Here is a 14,442-nt window from a genome sequence, read left to right as displayed (position 1 = left end):
CAGCCCCGCCCCCTGTGCGCGAGGCACCGCCTCATTGGCGGACCGCGGCCACGCCCCCCCTCATCGGCAGCTCGGCGCTCGAGCGGCGGAAGTGACGGCCAGGCGCGGCAGGCGAGCGCCGAGCGGGGGCTGATGCAACCGGGGGAAGGTCGGTGGGGCTGGGCCGGGGGAGCGGGGCGGCCTCGGGGCTGGGCGGGGCCTCGGGGGCTCCCGGGGGGCTGGTGCCGCCGGTAACGCTGTCTCGTTCCCTGCAGACGCCGCTATGGAGGCCGCGCCCGGCCCGCAGGAGAAGTATCACCTCATCACACGGAACCTGCAGGTACCGGCGGGCGGTGGGCGGCCGGGGCAGGCCACGGGGGAGGATCGGGGCCTGGCAGGCCCTGGGTGTAGCGGAGGGGGCCCGGATCAGCTGCAGGAGCCGGAAGGAGCCGCGGGGACACGCTGTGTGCAGGGTGGGCCGGAGCCAGGGCTCAGCTCCAGCAGCGCTGCCGGCCTGCCCGCGCCCTGCCCCAGCGCCTTCCCGGGCAGGCTCAGCCGTGCCAGATGTGTGTCTTGGCCCTGCACAGGAGGTGCTGGGGGAGGATAAGCTTATGGCCATCCTGAAGGAGCGAGAGTTGAAGATCTACTGGGGGACCGCCACCACGGGCAAGCCGCATGTGGCCTACTTCGTGCCGATGTCCAAGATCGCAGACTTCCTGAAGGCCGGGTGTGAGGTACGGGGCCAGGCTGGGAGCTCGGACCCTGCGGGACTGTGTTACCATGCTACTGGGCGGTACGTGTATTTCCCCTGACTGCTGCGGCACTGACTGTCCCCCTCCGTGCTAGGTGACGATACTCTTTGCTGATCTCCACGCTTACCTAGACAACATGAAGGCCCCCTGGGAGCTGCTGGAGTTGCGCACCCGCTATTATGAGAACGTGATCAAAGCCATGCTGGAGAGCATTGGGGTGCCCCTGGAAAAGCTGAAGTTTGTCCGAGGCACTGACTACCAGCTCAGCAAGTGAGTCCTGGGGCGCCTGGCCCTCTGGGGCAGGGGAAGGCTGACCTGGGGCTCAGCTCTTCCTGAGCTTGCGAGCTTGCGCTTTTCCTGAGTCTGCTCCCAGGCACTGTCATTCATTCAGGGAAACAAGTGAAGGTGCCTCCAGGCCTCGGTTTCTCTCGTGGCCAGAACCAGTTTTTGTGTGAAGCAGCTCTAAAAGATGTCCCCCTCACCAGTGCTAACTGCTGTCCCTTCCCACAGGGAGTACACGCTGGACGTGTACCGCCTCTCCTCTGTGGTGACACAGCACGATGCAAAGAAGGCGGGAGCGGAGGTGGTGAAGCAGGTGGAGCACCCCTTGCTGAGCGGTTTGCTCTACCCAGGCCTGCAGGTGCGTTGCGGCGAGGCAGGTCAGCAGAGCCTCTTGGCCAGGGAGGTGCTGGGCGAAGCCAGGACTGCAGGGACACGTGAGGCTGAATGCCAAGGTCGTTATACTCCACCCCAGTATTACACCTGGCAGCAGCACAACACATAACCCAAGCACAGAGCTGCTTTTACAGCAGCTCTGGCCAGCTGCAGGACAGCAGGCAGTCTGGAGAGCTCCTGTCCTTCCTAGGGTGGGTGTGCCCTGGCAGAGGCTGGGCACATGCTGGGGGATGGGCAGGATCTCTGAAGACTGAGGACACCCAGAGTGTGAAGTCCTGGGACCAGTCTCAAGGCTATGTGTGTCTCTCCACAGGCCCTGGATGAGGAGTACCTCAAGGTTGACGCACAGTTTGGAGGAGTTGATCAGAGGAAGATATTCACCTTTGCAGAGAAGGTCAGGAACTGGGGTGTTTCTGAGCCCTCTGCAGTGCTGCTGCCTGGGGCAGTGGCTCAAAACACTCACAGATCCACTGGGAAAAGCGTGTCTGTGATTACGGTTGGCACCATTGTGCTCTTCACAGCTCCTGCTGCTGCTCTCATGATCTGCAGGGCTCTAGTGTGCTGCCACGCATCCCTGGCTGTGGCTGTCTGTGCCTTGGGAACTCAACGATAGCTTTCTGGACAATAGTCCCATTACTCTGGGTCCCCAAGTTATCTGGACTCGGGAGCAAACGGGGATTGTGAGTTAAAGCTGATCTTCAGAAGAGGATTGTCCATGACTTGCTTTCTTGCTTTTTCCCAGTACCTTCCTTCCTTGGGCTATGCCAAGCGCGTCCACTTAATGAACCCGATGGTTCCTGGTCTGACAGGCAGCAAAATGAGCTCATCAGAAGAGGTTGGTCCCTGAATAGTGGCTGTGGTCAGGGGTTCTGGGGGAGGCACAGGTTGATGGCTGGGGGCAGAGAGGCTGCGCTCCAAGAGAAGGTGACTTCTCTCTCCACTCACACTGGGGTCTGAGAGCAGCAACTTCAGCATGAGTTGTCTCTTTTGGGCAGGAGGTTGGGTAAAGGGCTGTGGAAATTTCTTCCTGCAGGACTCAAAGATTGATCTTCTGGACCGCAAGGAGGATGTGAAGAAGAAGTTGAAGAAGGCTTTCTGTGAACCAGGGAATGTGGAGAACAACGGTGTCCTCTCCTTCATCAAGCACGTCCTCTTTCCCCTCAAATCAGGTGAGGGGCTCACCTTGCTTGAGCACTGGGTCTGTTTTTTCCTGTGGGTTAGAGGAGGGGACAGGAGCGTGTGTCCCCTGAAGCCAGCTGCCCCTGAGTGCCACCTCCCCAGCCACTGCTGCGGTCCCCCTCAGCTCTTGGGCAAAGTGGGGCGGGTGGTTTTTCTGGCAGAGCAGGGAGTGAGTCTTCACCTAAGTTAATCTGAGCCTTAAAATCTCTTGTGTCACAGAGTTTGTCGTTCTACGAGAGGAAAAATGGGGAGGAAACAAAACCTACACAGCCTATGAGGCCCTGGAGAAAGACTTTGCTGAGCAGGTGAGTGCTGGGAGGGACTGAACCCTCTCCCTGTCCCTGAGGATCCCGAGAGCTCTCTGGCAGGGCGCTGAGGAGCTGTGGGAGATAGAAATCCACACCAGGAAGAGGTGTGGAGCGAGCGTGGCCCAGTGGCTGTAGGGTGACAGGGTGCTCCTAGCCGGGAGAGCCTGAAGGTGAGAGGATGGATGAAGGTTGTGGGGGCACCAGCTGTCCTGGTGTGGGACAGGACCACGTCAGCCACATCCTGGAACAGAGCAGCAGTTTCGCTGTTTTCAGCTGTTCCCAGCTGAGGCTGCAAGCAAAAGTGTCCAGAAGAGGGGCTTTGGTGTCCGAGGGGGAATTAGGCCAAAGGTTGGGGTTCATCTCCCCACCCTGCCTTGTCTGGCCTCAGATCGGTGAGTCACATTCAGCTGCTCCCCCTGCCCTGGATGTTCCATGCAGGAACCCATCTGTTTGTCATGATGCAGGTCGTCCATCCTGGAGACCTGAAGAACTCGGTGGAAGTGGCCCTGAACAAACTACTTGACCCCATCAGAGAGAAATTCAACAGCCCGGAACTGAAGCAGCTGACCAACGCAGCGTATCCCAACCCATCCAAAGCCAGTAAGGAGATGCTGGGAGCTGGGGGAAGTGAGGGCCCTGGCCACGCAGGGCTGGGTGGGAGAGTGTCCCTCCAGGGGCTGATGTTAGAGAGAAGTTCTGAAACCTCAGTCTCAAGAGGAGCCCCGGAGAGCATTAGGGGGGGTGAGGAAAGGCCAGTGCCAGGGCTGTTTGCTTGCCCCAGAGAGGACAGACGCCAGCACGCTTCTCTGGTGCTTGAGAGGCCAGCAAAGCAGAGGAGGGACTGTGCTTCCTGATACACAGACAATCAGGGAATTTAGCAGGCCCCAGGGCCATCATTTGGAGGTCACTGTGCGCTCCCAGGGCTTGGCCAGCTCCCTGGGTTTATGCTGAGTGGTGTGATTGTTCCCTTTGCACTGCAGAGCCTGCAGAGAAGGGCACCAAGAACTCTGAGCCAGAGAACGTGGTCCCATCCCGGCTGGACATCCGTGTCGGCAAAGTGATCAGCGTGGAAAAGGTATGGGCACAACGGGGAGAGGGGGGTAACCTTCCCACATGGTGACGTGGGCACTTCAGGGGCGGGGTGTCTGCACCCTACTTCTCTGCCACCCCAGTCCCCTTCTCTGCTCCTCACCTTGCTTCTGCTTGGCAGCACCCAGATGCCGACAGCCTGTACGTGGAGAAGATCGACGTGGGCGAGGCTGAGCCCCGCACTGTGGTCAGCGGCCTGGTGCAGTTCGTCCCCAAGGAGCAGCTGCAGGACAGGCTGGTGGTGCTGCTTTGCAACCTCAAGCCCCAGAAGATGAGGGGTGTGGAGTCGCAGGGCATGGTGCTGTGTGCCTCCAGGTGAGGGAGGGGGGCGTTGGGGCTGCACCCCTCCAGGGGCACGGTCTGGGTCCCCCTCTCCTGCCCCAGAGCCCGGCAGTGCTGAGGGGCCAGGTGGGTGCTGCCTTGGGGTGACTCTGCTTCCTCCGCACCCCTCTGCAGCGTGGGGGAGCCGCGGCAGGTGGAGCCCCTGGACCCGCCGGCCGGGTGCTGCGCCGGGGAGCGCGTCTACGTGGAGGGCTATGAGGGCGGGGAGCCCGACGACGAGCTCAAGCCGAAGAAGAAGGTTTTTGAGAAGCTGCAGGTGAGGAGCTGTGCTGAGGGGCTGGGCCACAACTTGAAGTAGCTGGGGCTCCAAGAATGGAGTGGGGCAGTGCTTAGGGCCACATAATGCCCCTGTCCCCACCTCTGGGTGACCCCAAAGTAGCTATTTGTCGCTCTGTGCCCCCCTGTTTGTTACTGTCAGCAAAGCCGTGGAGGAGACAAACCTCCCCTGCTCTGCTCTGCTCCCCAGGCCGACTTCCGCGTCTCTGAGGACTGTGTCGCCCAGTGGAAGGAGAGAAACTTCCTGACCAAGCTGGGGAGAGTCTCCTGTAAAAGCCTGAAGGGTGGGAGCATCAGCTAACAAGCACCAGAACCGCTGCTCACGCCTCCTGCCTGGCCCCCTCCACCACCTCCGCCAGGCTCTCCCTCCCGGTCTCTGCCATCTCCTCCCCAGTGCCCCAAGCGGGGCGCTCGGCCCTGCGGGACCTGGGGGCTCTGGGACTGAATTTGCCACCTCCCACCTGGAGAGCTGCCTCCAGCATCCCCGTCGCCCTGGGGCTGCCCAGCCAGCGTCCGTGCCTCAGCTGTGGGCCAGCTCCGGGGACTGGCCGTGGCACCACACCTAAGGGACCTGTGTGACTTGTGCCTGTGGCCTTCGGCTCTACACTGGGGCCATCGGCTCTCTCCCAGTTGTGCCACAGACTGCACGCCCTGCCCACTGGTCCTGACTGGGATGGCATGTGTGGGCACTGCAGCGCGAGGGCAGAAAGGGAAGGCTGCTTGCTCAAACCTGTGTTGCTGCTAACAGAGCTGGGGGCAGCTGCCTGGCAGCCAGGCAGGCCCCGTCCCCTGCTCTGCCCGGGCAGCCCCTGCCCCACGCTCCGCTCGCCCACGGCCGCTGCTGGTGCTGCTCTTTGGCCAGGAGCCCAGGCAGCACTTGTAGGTCCGTCCTGAGCCTGTGGCGGGGGGCGTGGGCCTTAAACACTGACTCGGGAACCATCTGTCTGTCGTAAACCCAAATAAAATGTCAAGCTGACTGCACCCGGGTGTGCCTGTCTGTCCGGGGCGAGGTGGCTGAGCTGGCAGCCAGCTCTGCTGCTGTTTCAGTGCTGCCCAAGCCCCCTGCCCACCCGGGAGCCGGCCCGCTGGGGGTCTGTGCCTGCCCCACAGCTCGACAGCGCCGGGAAGGGCAGCTGGCACGCGTGGCAAGGCTGTGGCCGTAAGCCAGGAAGCACAGGAGGCAGCAAGCTTCGGTCATCATTTTTACCAGCCAGGTACAGAGCTCTGAGCAGCTACTCAGCGGCAGAGGGTTGGTTGCTTTTGGTTTGGTTTGGTTGGTTTGGTTTTGTTTTTTTTTTTACAATCAAAGAAATCAAAATGACCCCGAGTTTACAGAAACAGAAATCAAGGCTCTACCCCAGGGCCCGAAGACCATCTCGCGGGGCAGCCAGGCTCCCCCTCCACCCTGTGGGCCAGCACGGCTGTGGGCTGGCTATGCCGGGCAGTGGGCTAGTGCCCACAGCCTGCACTGCTGTGAGGAGAGCGGTGCTGGCCGAGAGCCCCTCTTGCCTCTCCATCAAGGGCTGGAGCCCTTGACCAGCGCGTCCGTCCCATCCCGCTGCTCCTGCCCGCATTCCCCTGGGAACTGCTGTGGCCAAAACCTTCCTGTTCCCTTGTCCAAAGTGCTTCAATTCCTCGCGGGCCCGGCTGACCGGGAGCAGAGCGGCTCCAGCTCCAGCATCTTCGGCCCCTGCGCTCCTCTTAGCGTGGCTGCTCGGCTCCATACGCAAACCAAGCGGCAGCTCAGCAGGGAGGAGGTGCTGGCTCGGCACCAGCCTCGAGTCCAGTAAAAAAAAAAAAAAAAAAGCAAAATAAAGCTGTAGTACTTAGGAAAGTGAAACCAACACCATTTTTGCATAAATATCATCAAGGCCGTGGAGGCTAAGGCTGTTTGCTTCCTGTATTAAGTTAGTTGCCAGTTCCACACTCGTCTGTTGACCTGCCCAGGTCCCTGAGAGAATTGGATTCCTGTCCGTGGGGGCACCAGTCCTGCAGCTTCGTCCTTCAGGCTGTCTCTCCCCGTCCATCTGCAAGGCACGAGCGAAGAGCCCATCAGGCACCCTGAGCCCCAGCTGTCCCCAGCCCTGCCCCAAGTCTGGTCCCACGGCCAGGCTCTCCCAGTTGTCCCAGCGCCACCCCAGCACGGCCTGTGTGCTGGGCTGGGAGCCTGCAGCTCAGGAGCCCGAGCACCGATAGCAGCAGCAGCCCGCAGCGGGGCTGAGTTGGGCCCGCATCCCACGTACCTTGTGCCGGCGGCTCCGTGGTGCTCCTGCCTTCCGTCCCCGAGGCCGCCGTCCCTGCCAGCTCGCTCTTAGTCCTGCTCCCGTCCACCGGCACGGCCTTGGCTTTCCCATCCAGCACGGGGGAGCCCGGTGCCTCCAGCCCCGGCGCCTTCGGGCTCAGGGGGGAAGGAGCCGGCCCGGGGCCAAGCGAAGGCTTCTTGGCTACCGGAGGGGGGATCTTGCTGGGTTTTCGGTGGGCTTGCGCCTTGCCGGGGCCCTGCTGGGCAGTAGCCGGGGCTGCCGAACGTTGGCCCGAGAAATTCATCAGCTCGGCCACCAAGTTCTTCTTCAGGTCAGCCTGCGCCTCGGGGGACGAGGCCGTCTCGATCACCAGCTTCCTGGAGCTCTTGGCGAAGATGAAGCTGGCGGTGGAGGCCGGCGACTTGTGCCTGGGGGAGAGCTGGCCGTCCCCGGCGGGCCCCTCGGTGCCAGGCAGTGCTGCTCTGCTGCCCGGCAGCTTCTCCGCAGCCTCACCGGTGGACAAGGCAGCGGCCTTGAGGTGCACGGCGTGGTGGAGCTGGTTGGAAGGCACCGCGTCTTTGGCAGGAGGGGGCTGCCGTGTGGACAGGGACCGGCGGACGGGCTTCTGGGGTGCCGGCCGTTCCTCAGCACCGGCCCCGGCCCCGGCGGGCGGCTCGACGCTCACGGAGCGCAGCCGCACCATCTGCAGCAGTGAGGGCGTGACGATGGGCAGGCTGGCGTCCTCCTTGGGCACGGGGCCACTCTTGCTCCGCGACACCGGCTCCTTCTTGGCGTCTGCCCGGGGGCCGTTGGCCGCCTTCTTAAGACTGATTTGGGGCGGCAGAGCCGGAGCTGAGGGTGGGGGGAGAGGCGGCGGCGGCGGGGGGGGGCACAGCAGCCTCGGGAGGGGGCTTGGTGAGGGAAGGCGGCTGCGGTGCTCCGGCCGGCGGCGGGCCTTGCTGCTGGCTGCGTGAGGAGACGGCGGCTGAGAAGGAGGAAGATGCAGCCCCTGGGCTCGGTGTCGCTTTCTGCTCAGCTGCCGGAGACGGGGTGGCATCGGGCAGGCTCGAGAAATAGGCTTCATCCGGAGGGGGGAAGTCTGCCATGGACAGGTCGTGCTCCTCAGGGGCTGGCGGGGGTGGCGGGGGCCAGGCGGTGTCAGCGGGGGTCTCACTGGCAGCCTGGGGGCTCTCCTCCACCTTCTTTGCTGGCGGGGGAGGCGGGTGGTAGGCAGGTGGCGGCGATGGCGGTGGTGACTTGCCGTTGGGCTTGGCTGAGGGCTCCGGGCAGACAGTACTGGGTGCTGGTGGGTCTGGTGAGGGGAGGAGGGGGCCGGCGGGGGCCACGGGCTGCTGGAGCTTGGTGGGCGGTGGGGAGAAGGGAGCAGGCACCTTGGGGTGCGGCGGGATGATGAACCGGTCCAAGCGGCACGGCAGTGTCTCGGGGGGAGCCGGGTCCGAGGCTGAGGAGGAGATGGAGGTGAGGGAGGAAGACACAGAGAGCGCAGGCGACTGTAAGGAGCAGACCCGCTCCGGTTTCTGGGGCTGAGCCCTGCCCGGGGACACAGCTGGGGGTCCCAGCCCCTTGGCAGGCAGTGTAGGTGTCCCACTCTGACTGGAGTAGCCGCTGGAAGGGGACATGGTGCGGTCAGACCCATCCGGGCAGCTCCACTTGGGCTGAGCCTGGGGCTCCCTCAGCACCACCGTCACCCCGGGGCTGCCCCGCGAGGCCTCAGGGGAGCTGGTGCCGGCCAGGCTCTCGGAGCGGAGGCTGCTGGTCTCGCTCAGCGATGATGGGGAGAAGACCTCATCCTCAGCCGTGGGGCTGAAGGGCTCGGAGTGTGGGGACCAGGGCATGCTGCTCTCCCGCTGGGACCGCCGGTCGGGCTTGGGGGGCAGCCCCAGCACCTTGGGCTCCCCCTCTGCCTTCTGGTGCAGCGAGTAGGTCCTGCGAGGGGGGGCCGGGGGCTTCTTCATCTTCCTGAGGGAGACGCTGCGGGCGGAGGAGCGCTCGCTGGCCAGGCTGCCTGTGTCCGAGCCCTCCGCCTGGCTGCTTGTGCTGTAGGCAGGGGACGCCCGGCCGCTGCTGCCCCCCACGGCCAGGAGCCCGGGGACCACTGGCACGGGGCCGGTGGCCGGCTTGGAGCAGGAGCTGGCCAAGCTGGTGGAGCTGTAGACGCTGATTTGGTCAGTGTTGGAGCGAGCCGTGGCATCCTCGCTGCGCGGCCCCGCCTCGGGCTGCCGGTGGTCGGAGCCACCCTGGGAGGAGATGGTGGAGCTGTTGGAGACGATGGTCTCCGTGGACTGCGAGTGGCTCCAGTTGTCGCTGGAGGAGGAGGGCTCGCGGCTGCGGGTGCTGCGCTCCGAGAAGCGGGCAAGGGAGCGCACCGAGGCCGGGCTGGATGACACCAGGCTGCAGCGGCTCAGTGTCCGCACGCTGCTCCGTGTCAGGGCCACCACGTCCACCATGGGCGGCAGGATGGCGTTGGGGATGATCTTGGACATGTAGGTGCCCTGGGGTGAGATGGACATGACGGGGCTCAGCAGCTCCGGGTGGGTGTTGGTGGTCATGCCCGGCACGGCCAGCGACTTTGGCCTCGCCATGGGTGACAGTTTGGCCGCCGTCTTCCTCCCTAGCAATGTGTCGTCGTAGTAAACGCAGTCAATGTGCTTTTGCAGGGCCGTGTCTGCCTCCTCCAAGGTTCCCAGGCAGACGCGGGCACCCCTGGTGACAGCCAGCGGCTGCAGCTTCCCGTCGATGGTGGGGATGCGGATGGCATCGCCGGAGACCTGCCCACCGTTCAGCAAGGGCTGCGGTGCCTGGCTGCCCCCGCGCCCCGCCTGCCCTCGCCCATCAGCCTCGGGGTGTCCCTTGGCTTCCCGGCTGTTCCTGAGACCTGGGAGCAGGGAGAGATGAACCCGGCGTGATCCCCAGGCAGATGCACCGAGCCAAGGCAAACAGAGCCTGGGCAACGAGATCAGACCCTAAAAATCCCCCCTTGCCCCCAGTGCTTACCCAGCTCCTTCTGGACATGATGGGGGATGCCCAGCACCGTCGTCCTCCTCTCCTTCCTCTTCTTGCCAGCCCTCTCCGAGGATTTGGGAAAGGAGTCATGCGGTCGGAAGGTGGAACCTGCGAGAGGCACAAGTGGGTTCAGCCAGCATGTGGGGGGCCCTGGCCAGGGCATCTCCAGTGCCTCCAGCACCCCCCCACTGCCAGAGACGCTGCAGGACAAGCCGGGCTCTGGCGCTCGGCACAGCCCAGAGAGGCTCCAGCAGCTGCCAAACAGCCGCGCAGCCCCAGCAGGGAGGAGACGGTGTCCATCCATCGGTCGCCCTCGCCCAGTCCCAATGCTCTGACTCAGCCGGAGCTGCTCTCTTCTCCCCAAGGGCCCCAGATCCCTGCACTGGCTCGCGGCCACGCCAACGCAGAGCCCAGCTTTCCTGCCACGCGCTCCAGCCCACCTCGCACCCCCTCGGCTCACATCCCCCAGCCCCCCGGCTGGGTACCTTTCCGCTGGATCATCTCCGAGCGGATGGAGAGGGCGTCCTCAGAGGTGCTGTCTGTGGCACAGGAGGCCGCCCGGCTCCGGAAGGACACGCTGTCATCCTCCGAGGATGCGCAGGACTGTGGGGACACAGAGCGGGCTCAGGTGAACCCCGGGCTGCGGGGACAGAGCTGCCCCGGCCCCCACCAGGCCCCTTCTTCGCCGCAAACTGACTCCGCAGCCCAGCACTGCCGAGACAAAAGCTTCTCCGAGGGCCAAAGGCTGAGTCAGCCACGCCGGCATCCAGAGTCCTCCCACCAGGAGCGGGGCCGGGATCAGCCCCAGGGACCCCGCGTGGCCTCGCAGCCCCCCAGGGAGCGGGCGAGCCGGGGGCCAGCCCACCGGAGCAGCACCCGAGGGAGCCGCCGGCCTCGCCACCGTGCCAAGCCAGAAATGGCCCCGTGGCTGCGCCGAGCCCTGCTGTGCCCCAGAGCTGGGGCTGGAGGGCTGCCATGGCTGGGAGGGGGGCGTGGGGCCGAGGCAGGGCAGCGGGACGAGCACGGGGGCGGGCAGGCAGCCATGTGGCCGTGCCGGGGACCCGTGGCACACACATGCCCCACCGGGTGGCCCAGCCCCATGACGGGCACAGCTTTCCGCAGCCCCCCATCCCTCCAAAGCATCTCTTGGCACAGACGGAGGTTGGGATGAGACACATCAGCGTGAACCACCACCCAGCCCCGCCACTGCGCCACCCTGAGCCGCTGCTCACCCCGGGGTTCCACCCGCCACGGGGCTCCCGGCCCCCCGCTTCCAAGGGGTGAAGGGGGGCAAAGGCCGGCGGGAGGCAGCGGCTTGAGCAAACATGGGCGGCGAGGCAGCGGCAGCGCGGTCAGAGCCCGGGGAAGCGGCAAAGCCCAGCTCGGCCAAGAGAGTGGGAGTTTCTCCTCGTCAGCAGCCAGGGAGGGGCCTGGCCACCAGGCTGGATACGGCCAACGGTCCTTGTCATGCTGTCCCATCACCCCACCTCGCCTGGGGCTGCCTGGTGGGGTGGGATCGAGGGGACACGGGGATGTGGGCACGGTGGGGTTCCCTGGGCAGAGCCCCCCAGGGCAGGGCAGGACAGGACACGCCCGACGCTGAGGAGGGGGACAGGGACAGCACCTCGTCATGGGGCCAAAGGGACAACACTGAGGGATGCACAGCCCCTTCCTGCCCCACAACCCCCCCGGCCATGGTCCTACAGTCTCGGCTGGTCCCCCATCTGCCCCCAGACACCACCCAGGGGGGACAGAGGGGCTGCCCTGTGTCCCCTCACCCCCAGGGCACCCCGAGAGTGCTGTGGGGCACAGCCGGCTCCTCAGCAGGGCTCACCTGGAGGCTGCTGGTGTCCCCGTGGTCCCAGGCACCTTTGGTCTGCTTCTGCTTCTCTGCGGAGGGAAGGCAGGGGGTAAATCCCCCCGGGGGGGCCGGGGGCGTCCGGCAGTGATCCCGCACGCTCCAGCCACTGCTGCCAGCCCCGGCACTGGACTCCGGTCAGCCCCATCGCGCCGCCCACACAGCCCAGCCAGCCAGGAGCTGGGGCCGGCCGGCCGTGCCCTTCACCGTGTCCCCGAGCCACCCCAGGGTTGGGGACACCTACCCTGGTGCTGCAGGGACTTCAGTCCTTGCTGAGCCTGGTTGTGCAGCTCCTCCAGGTGCGGGGGCCGCGTGCTGGGGAAGAAGACGTTGTCGGGGCATGGCTCGCCGGCGGTGTACTGCACGCTCAGCCGCTTCTCCGCCTCGCCCTTGGCAGCGCCTGTGGAGATAGAGGGGTCAGCTCGGCTGGGGGGACACAGCCCCGCTCCCACCGATGCGCTCCCACCCACAGGATGCCACCCCAGCGAGCCGGGTGACGACAGCCAGCCTAGGATGACGTTATCCCGGTCATCTCCAAACTGGATGCTGGAAATGCTGTGCAAGAAATCGCCTCCCGTGGCTCTGCCCGGCCCGTCGATATGTCGGAGTCGGGCTGTCCCCACCGTGGAGCCGCGGGGTTTTCTCCCCGCCGGCCCGAGCGGAGCTGGGACACGGCACCTTCGTTAGGAGCAAGTGAGGCAGCAAGTTGTGTGGGGCTGCGGGCGGCTGAAGGGGCGGCACGGGGGGATTAAACGGGGATAAAAAGACGGTGACTTTCCCTTTGGAGGGCTGCATCATCCCAGGCCTTGCACAGCACCCCAAGAGCAGGGACTCACCCCGTGCCCAGGCAGGCTGGGAACTGCACAGACAAGGGAAACTGAGGCACAGCCTGGTACAGCGACCGCAGAGGACCCAAATCCTTGCTCTGAGCCCCCCCCAGATGCCGGAGACCCCATATGCCATGCCAGGGCCAACACGGGGGGCCCTCCACACCCTGCCTTGCAGCCCCCTCCCTGCAAACCACCGTCGGCACCCTGGCGTGCCCACGAGCAGCTCCGGGTGCTTGCGGGGGGCTGCACCTGGCACCACCCAGCCAGGCACCACCGGCACAGCCCTGCCTGCTCCTGCCCGCGCGCCGTGCCTGCCACCAAGCCTCAAATCCCTCCTGCCCTCAAAAAACAACCAATTTCGGGCTGAGGAAGGGAAGGGTGAGCACGGGAGACCAGCGAGGCTGGCGGCAGCACCCTGGGGACATGGACACCTGGTGCTGGGCATCGCCGGCTCCACACAGCCATCCCCTGTCCCCTGTCCCCCCTGTCCCCTCCTGGCCAGCCCAGGCAGGCGGCGAGGCGGTCGCGCTCGGCTCCGGCGCACAAAGGAGCAGGCCATGAACAATGGAGCCGGCCCGCCCTGCCGCGCCATGCCACCATGCCGGCCTCTGCCTCCGCGGCACCGGCGCGGGCACCAGTGGCTCCGCCAGGCCGGGAGAGCGGGTGGCAGCGCAGGGGACCCCTGTGCTGGTGCAGGGTCCCTACAAGGGACACAAATCACCCCCAGACCCCCCCCCCCAGCCTCAACACGGTCCCCGTCCCCCAAGCCTTTTCTTCCCCCCATTTTGGCAGCCCCTCGCCCGACACCCCCCGGCACGCTCGCGGCTGCCTTCCGGCGAGAGGAGCGCAGTGATTTACTCCATTCACTTCCCAGCGGACAAGGCCAGGGCTGGGGTGACCTTCCCTGCTCTCCCCGGGGATGGCAGCCCCCCCCCCCCCCCCTGCCCGCCGCGGGTGGGCTAGCAGCCGGTGCTGGGCAGGCGGGGGTCCCGGCAGGCAGGGGTTGTGTAAGGACAAGGCGCTGCTCCCTCCCTCCCGCTCACTCACCCTTCTTCTTGAAGAAAGCCAGAAGCGAGGAGAGGTTCCTGCCCATGAAAACCACCATGGTAGCCGGGAAGAGGGTCTGGGGGCGCCGCCGCCCCCCACAAAGCCTCTGCCTATTGTGCCGGGGTGGTTCTCGCCCAGCCGTTTGCCAGCGAGGCGGATGCCGGCGGCCCCCAGCTCCCTCTCTCCGTCCTCATCCGCACGGCGGGAGGATGCTCAGCCGGCGGGAGGATGCTCAGCCGGCGGGAGGATGCTCAGCCGGCGGGAGGATGCTCAGCCGGGCGAAGAGGCTCTGGCGCAGCTGCCGGCCGGTGTGCGGGGACAAGCCCGACCCCGGGGACGGCTGCGCGGTGGCAGGGGGGGGACAGCCCCAGCTGCGCCCACCGCGCTCCTCAGGCACGGGAGAAGGCGAGTGGGGGCCCCTCCTCTGGCCTCCCCGCTGACCCCCGGCCCTCCCGCCTCCTTCCACACACAGCACGGCCCACCGGCACCCGTTCTGCCAGGCTCAGGGCCAGCACTTCCCCAGTCCCCCCTTATCTGCACGCCTGGGACCCTCCCCAGACCCTCCTCGCTCGCTCGCCCCCCACTGTGCACACCATCCCCATAAACCAGTTGCTTGCTTCCACACCAGTACAGCCAACTGGGAGGGGCTAGGAGGCTCTTCCACCAGTGAGCGCCAGCCCTTTTGATACACCACAGCCAAGGGTGCCAGCATTCCATCGTCCCCAGTGCCCCCCAGGAGCGGGTGCTCACCATAGCCCCCCCCCAGCCCTGCCAGGGAGAGCAGGGGGACACGAGCCAAGGGCGTTTGTCCTCGGGGACAGGGCATCCAGCACATGGTCA

General features: G+C 65.5%; 2 protein-coding genes across 2 annotated transcripts; one reads left to right on the top strand and one right to left on the bottom strand.

Moving 5' to 3' along the window:
- The first annotated feature begins 76 nt into the window (after nt 1-76).
- Nucleotides 77-5,576, top strand: YARS1 (tyrosyl-tRNA synthetase 1). Its single transcript, XM_040587768.1, has 14 exons — nt 77-148; nt 255-319; nt 567-713; nt 826-1,001; nt 1,242-1,371; nt 1,720-1,800; nt 2,149-2,241; nt 2,440-2,575; nt 2,805-2,890; nt 3,358-3,493; nt 3,874-3,968; nt 4,104-4,297; nt 4,439-4,580; nt 4,791-5,576. The coding sequence occupies exons 1-14, from the start codon at nt 133-135 to the stop codon at nt 4,899-4,901; spliced, it is 1,608 nt and encodes a 535-aa protein (XP_040443702.1). The 5' UTR covers nt 77-132; the 3' UTR covers nt 4,902-5,576.
- A 213-nt stretch (nt 5,577-5,789) lies between these two features.
- On the bottom strand, nt 5,790-13,818 carry KIAA1522 (KIAA1522 ortholog). The gene is given in 8 exon segments (XM_040587708.1): nt 5,790-6,627; nt 6,844-7,732; nt 7,734-9,739; nt 9,859-9,975; nt 10,353-10,470; nt 11,702-11,757; nt 11,970-12,125; nt 13,603-13,818. Coding segments are annotated over 8 exon segments (3,423 nt in total). The 5' UTR covers nt 13,661-13,818; the 3' UTR covers nt 5,790-6,604.
- Nucleotides 13,819-14,442: the final 624 nt, after the last annotated feature.

The sequence above is a fragment of the Falco naumanni genome, chromosome 3, assembly GCF_017639655.2.
Source record: "Falco naumanni isolate bFalNau1 chromosome 3, bFalNau1.pat, whole genome shotgun sequence".
Lineage (NCBI taxonomy): Eukaryota > Metazoa > Chordata > Aves > Falconiformes > Falconidae > Falco > Falco naumanni.
The sequence above is the reverse complement of the archived record's forward strand: the minus strand, read 5'-3'. Positions and strand labels throughout refer to the sequence as shown.

Excerpts from the sequence above, each read along its gene's own strand:
- YARS1 (XM_040587768.1), top strand. Across the intron at positions 1,801-2,148 it reads TATTCACCTTTGCAGAGAAG|TACCTTCCTTCCTTGGGCTA; the intron begins GTCAGGAACTGG and ends GCTTTTTCCCAG. Across the intron at positions 4,581-4,790 it reads AGGTTTTTGAGAAGCTGCAG|GCCGACTTCCGCGTCTCTGA; the intron begins GTGAGGAGCTGT and ends TCTGCTCCCCAG.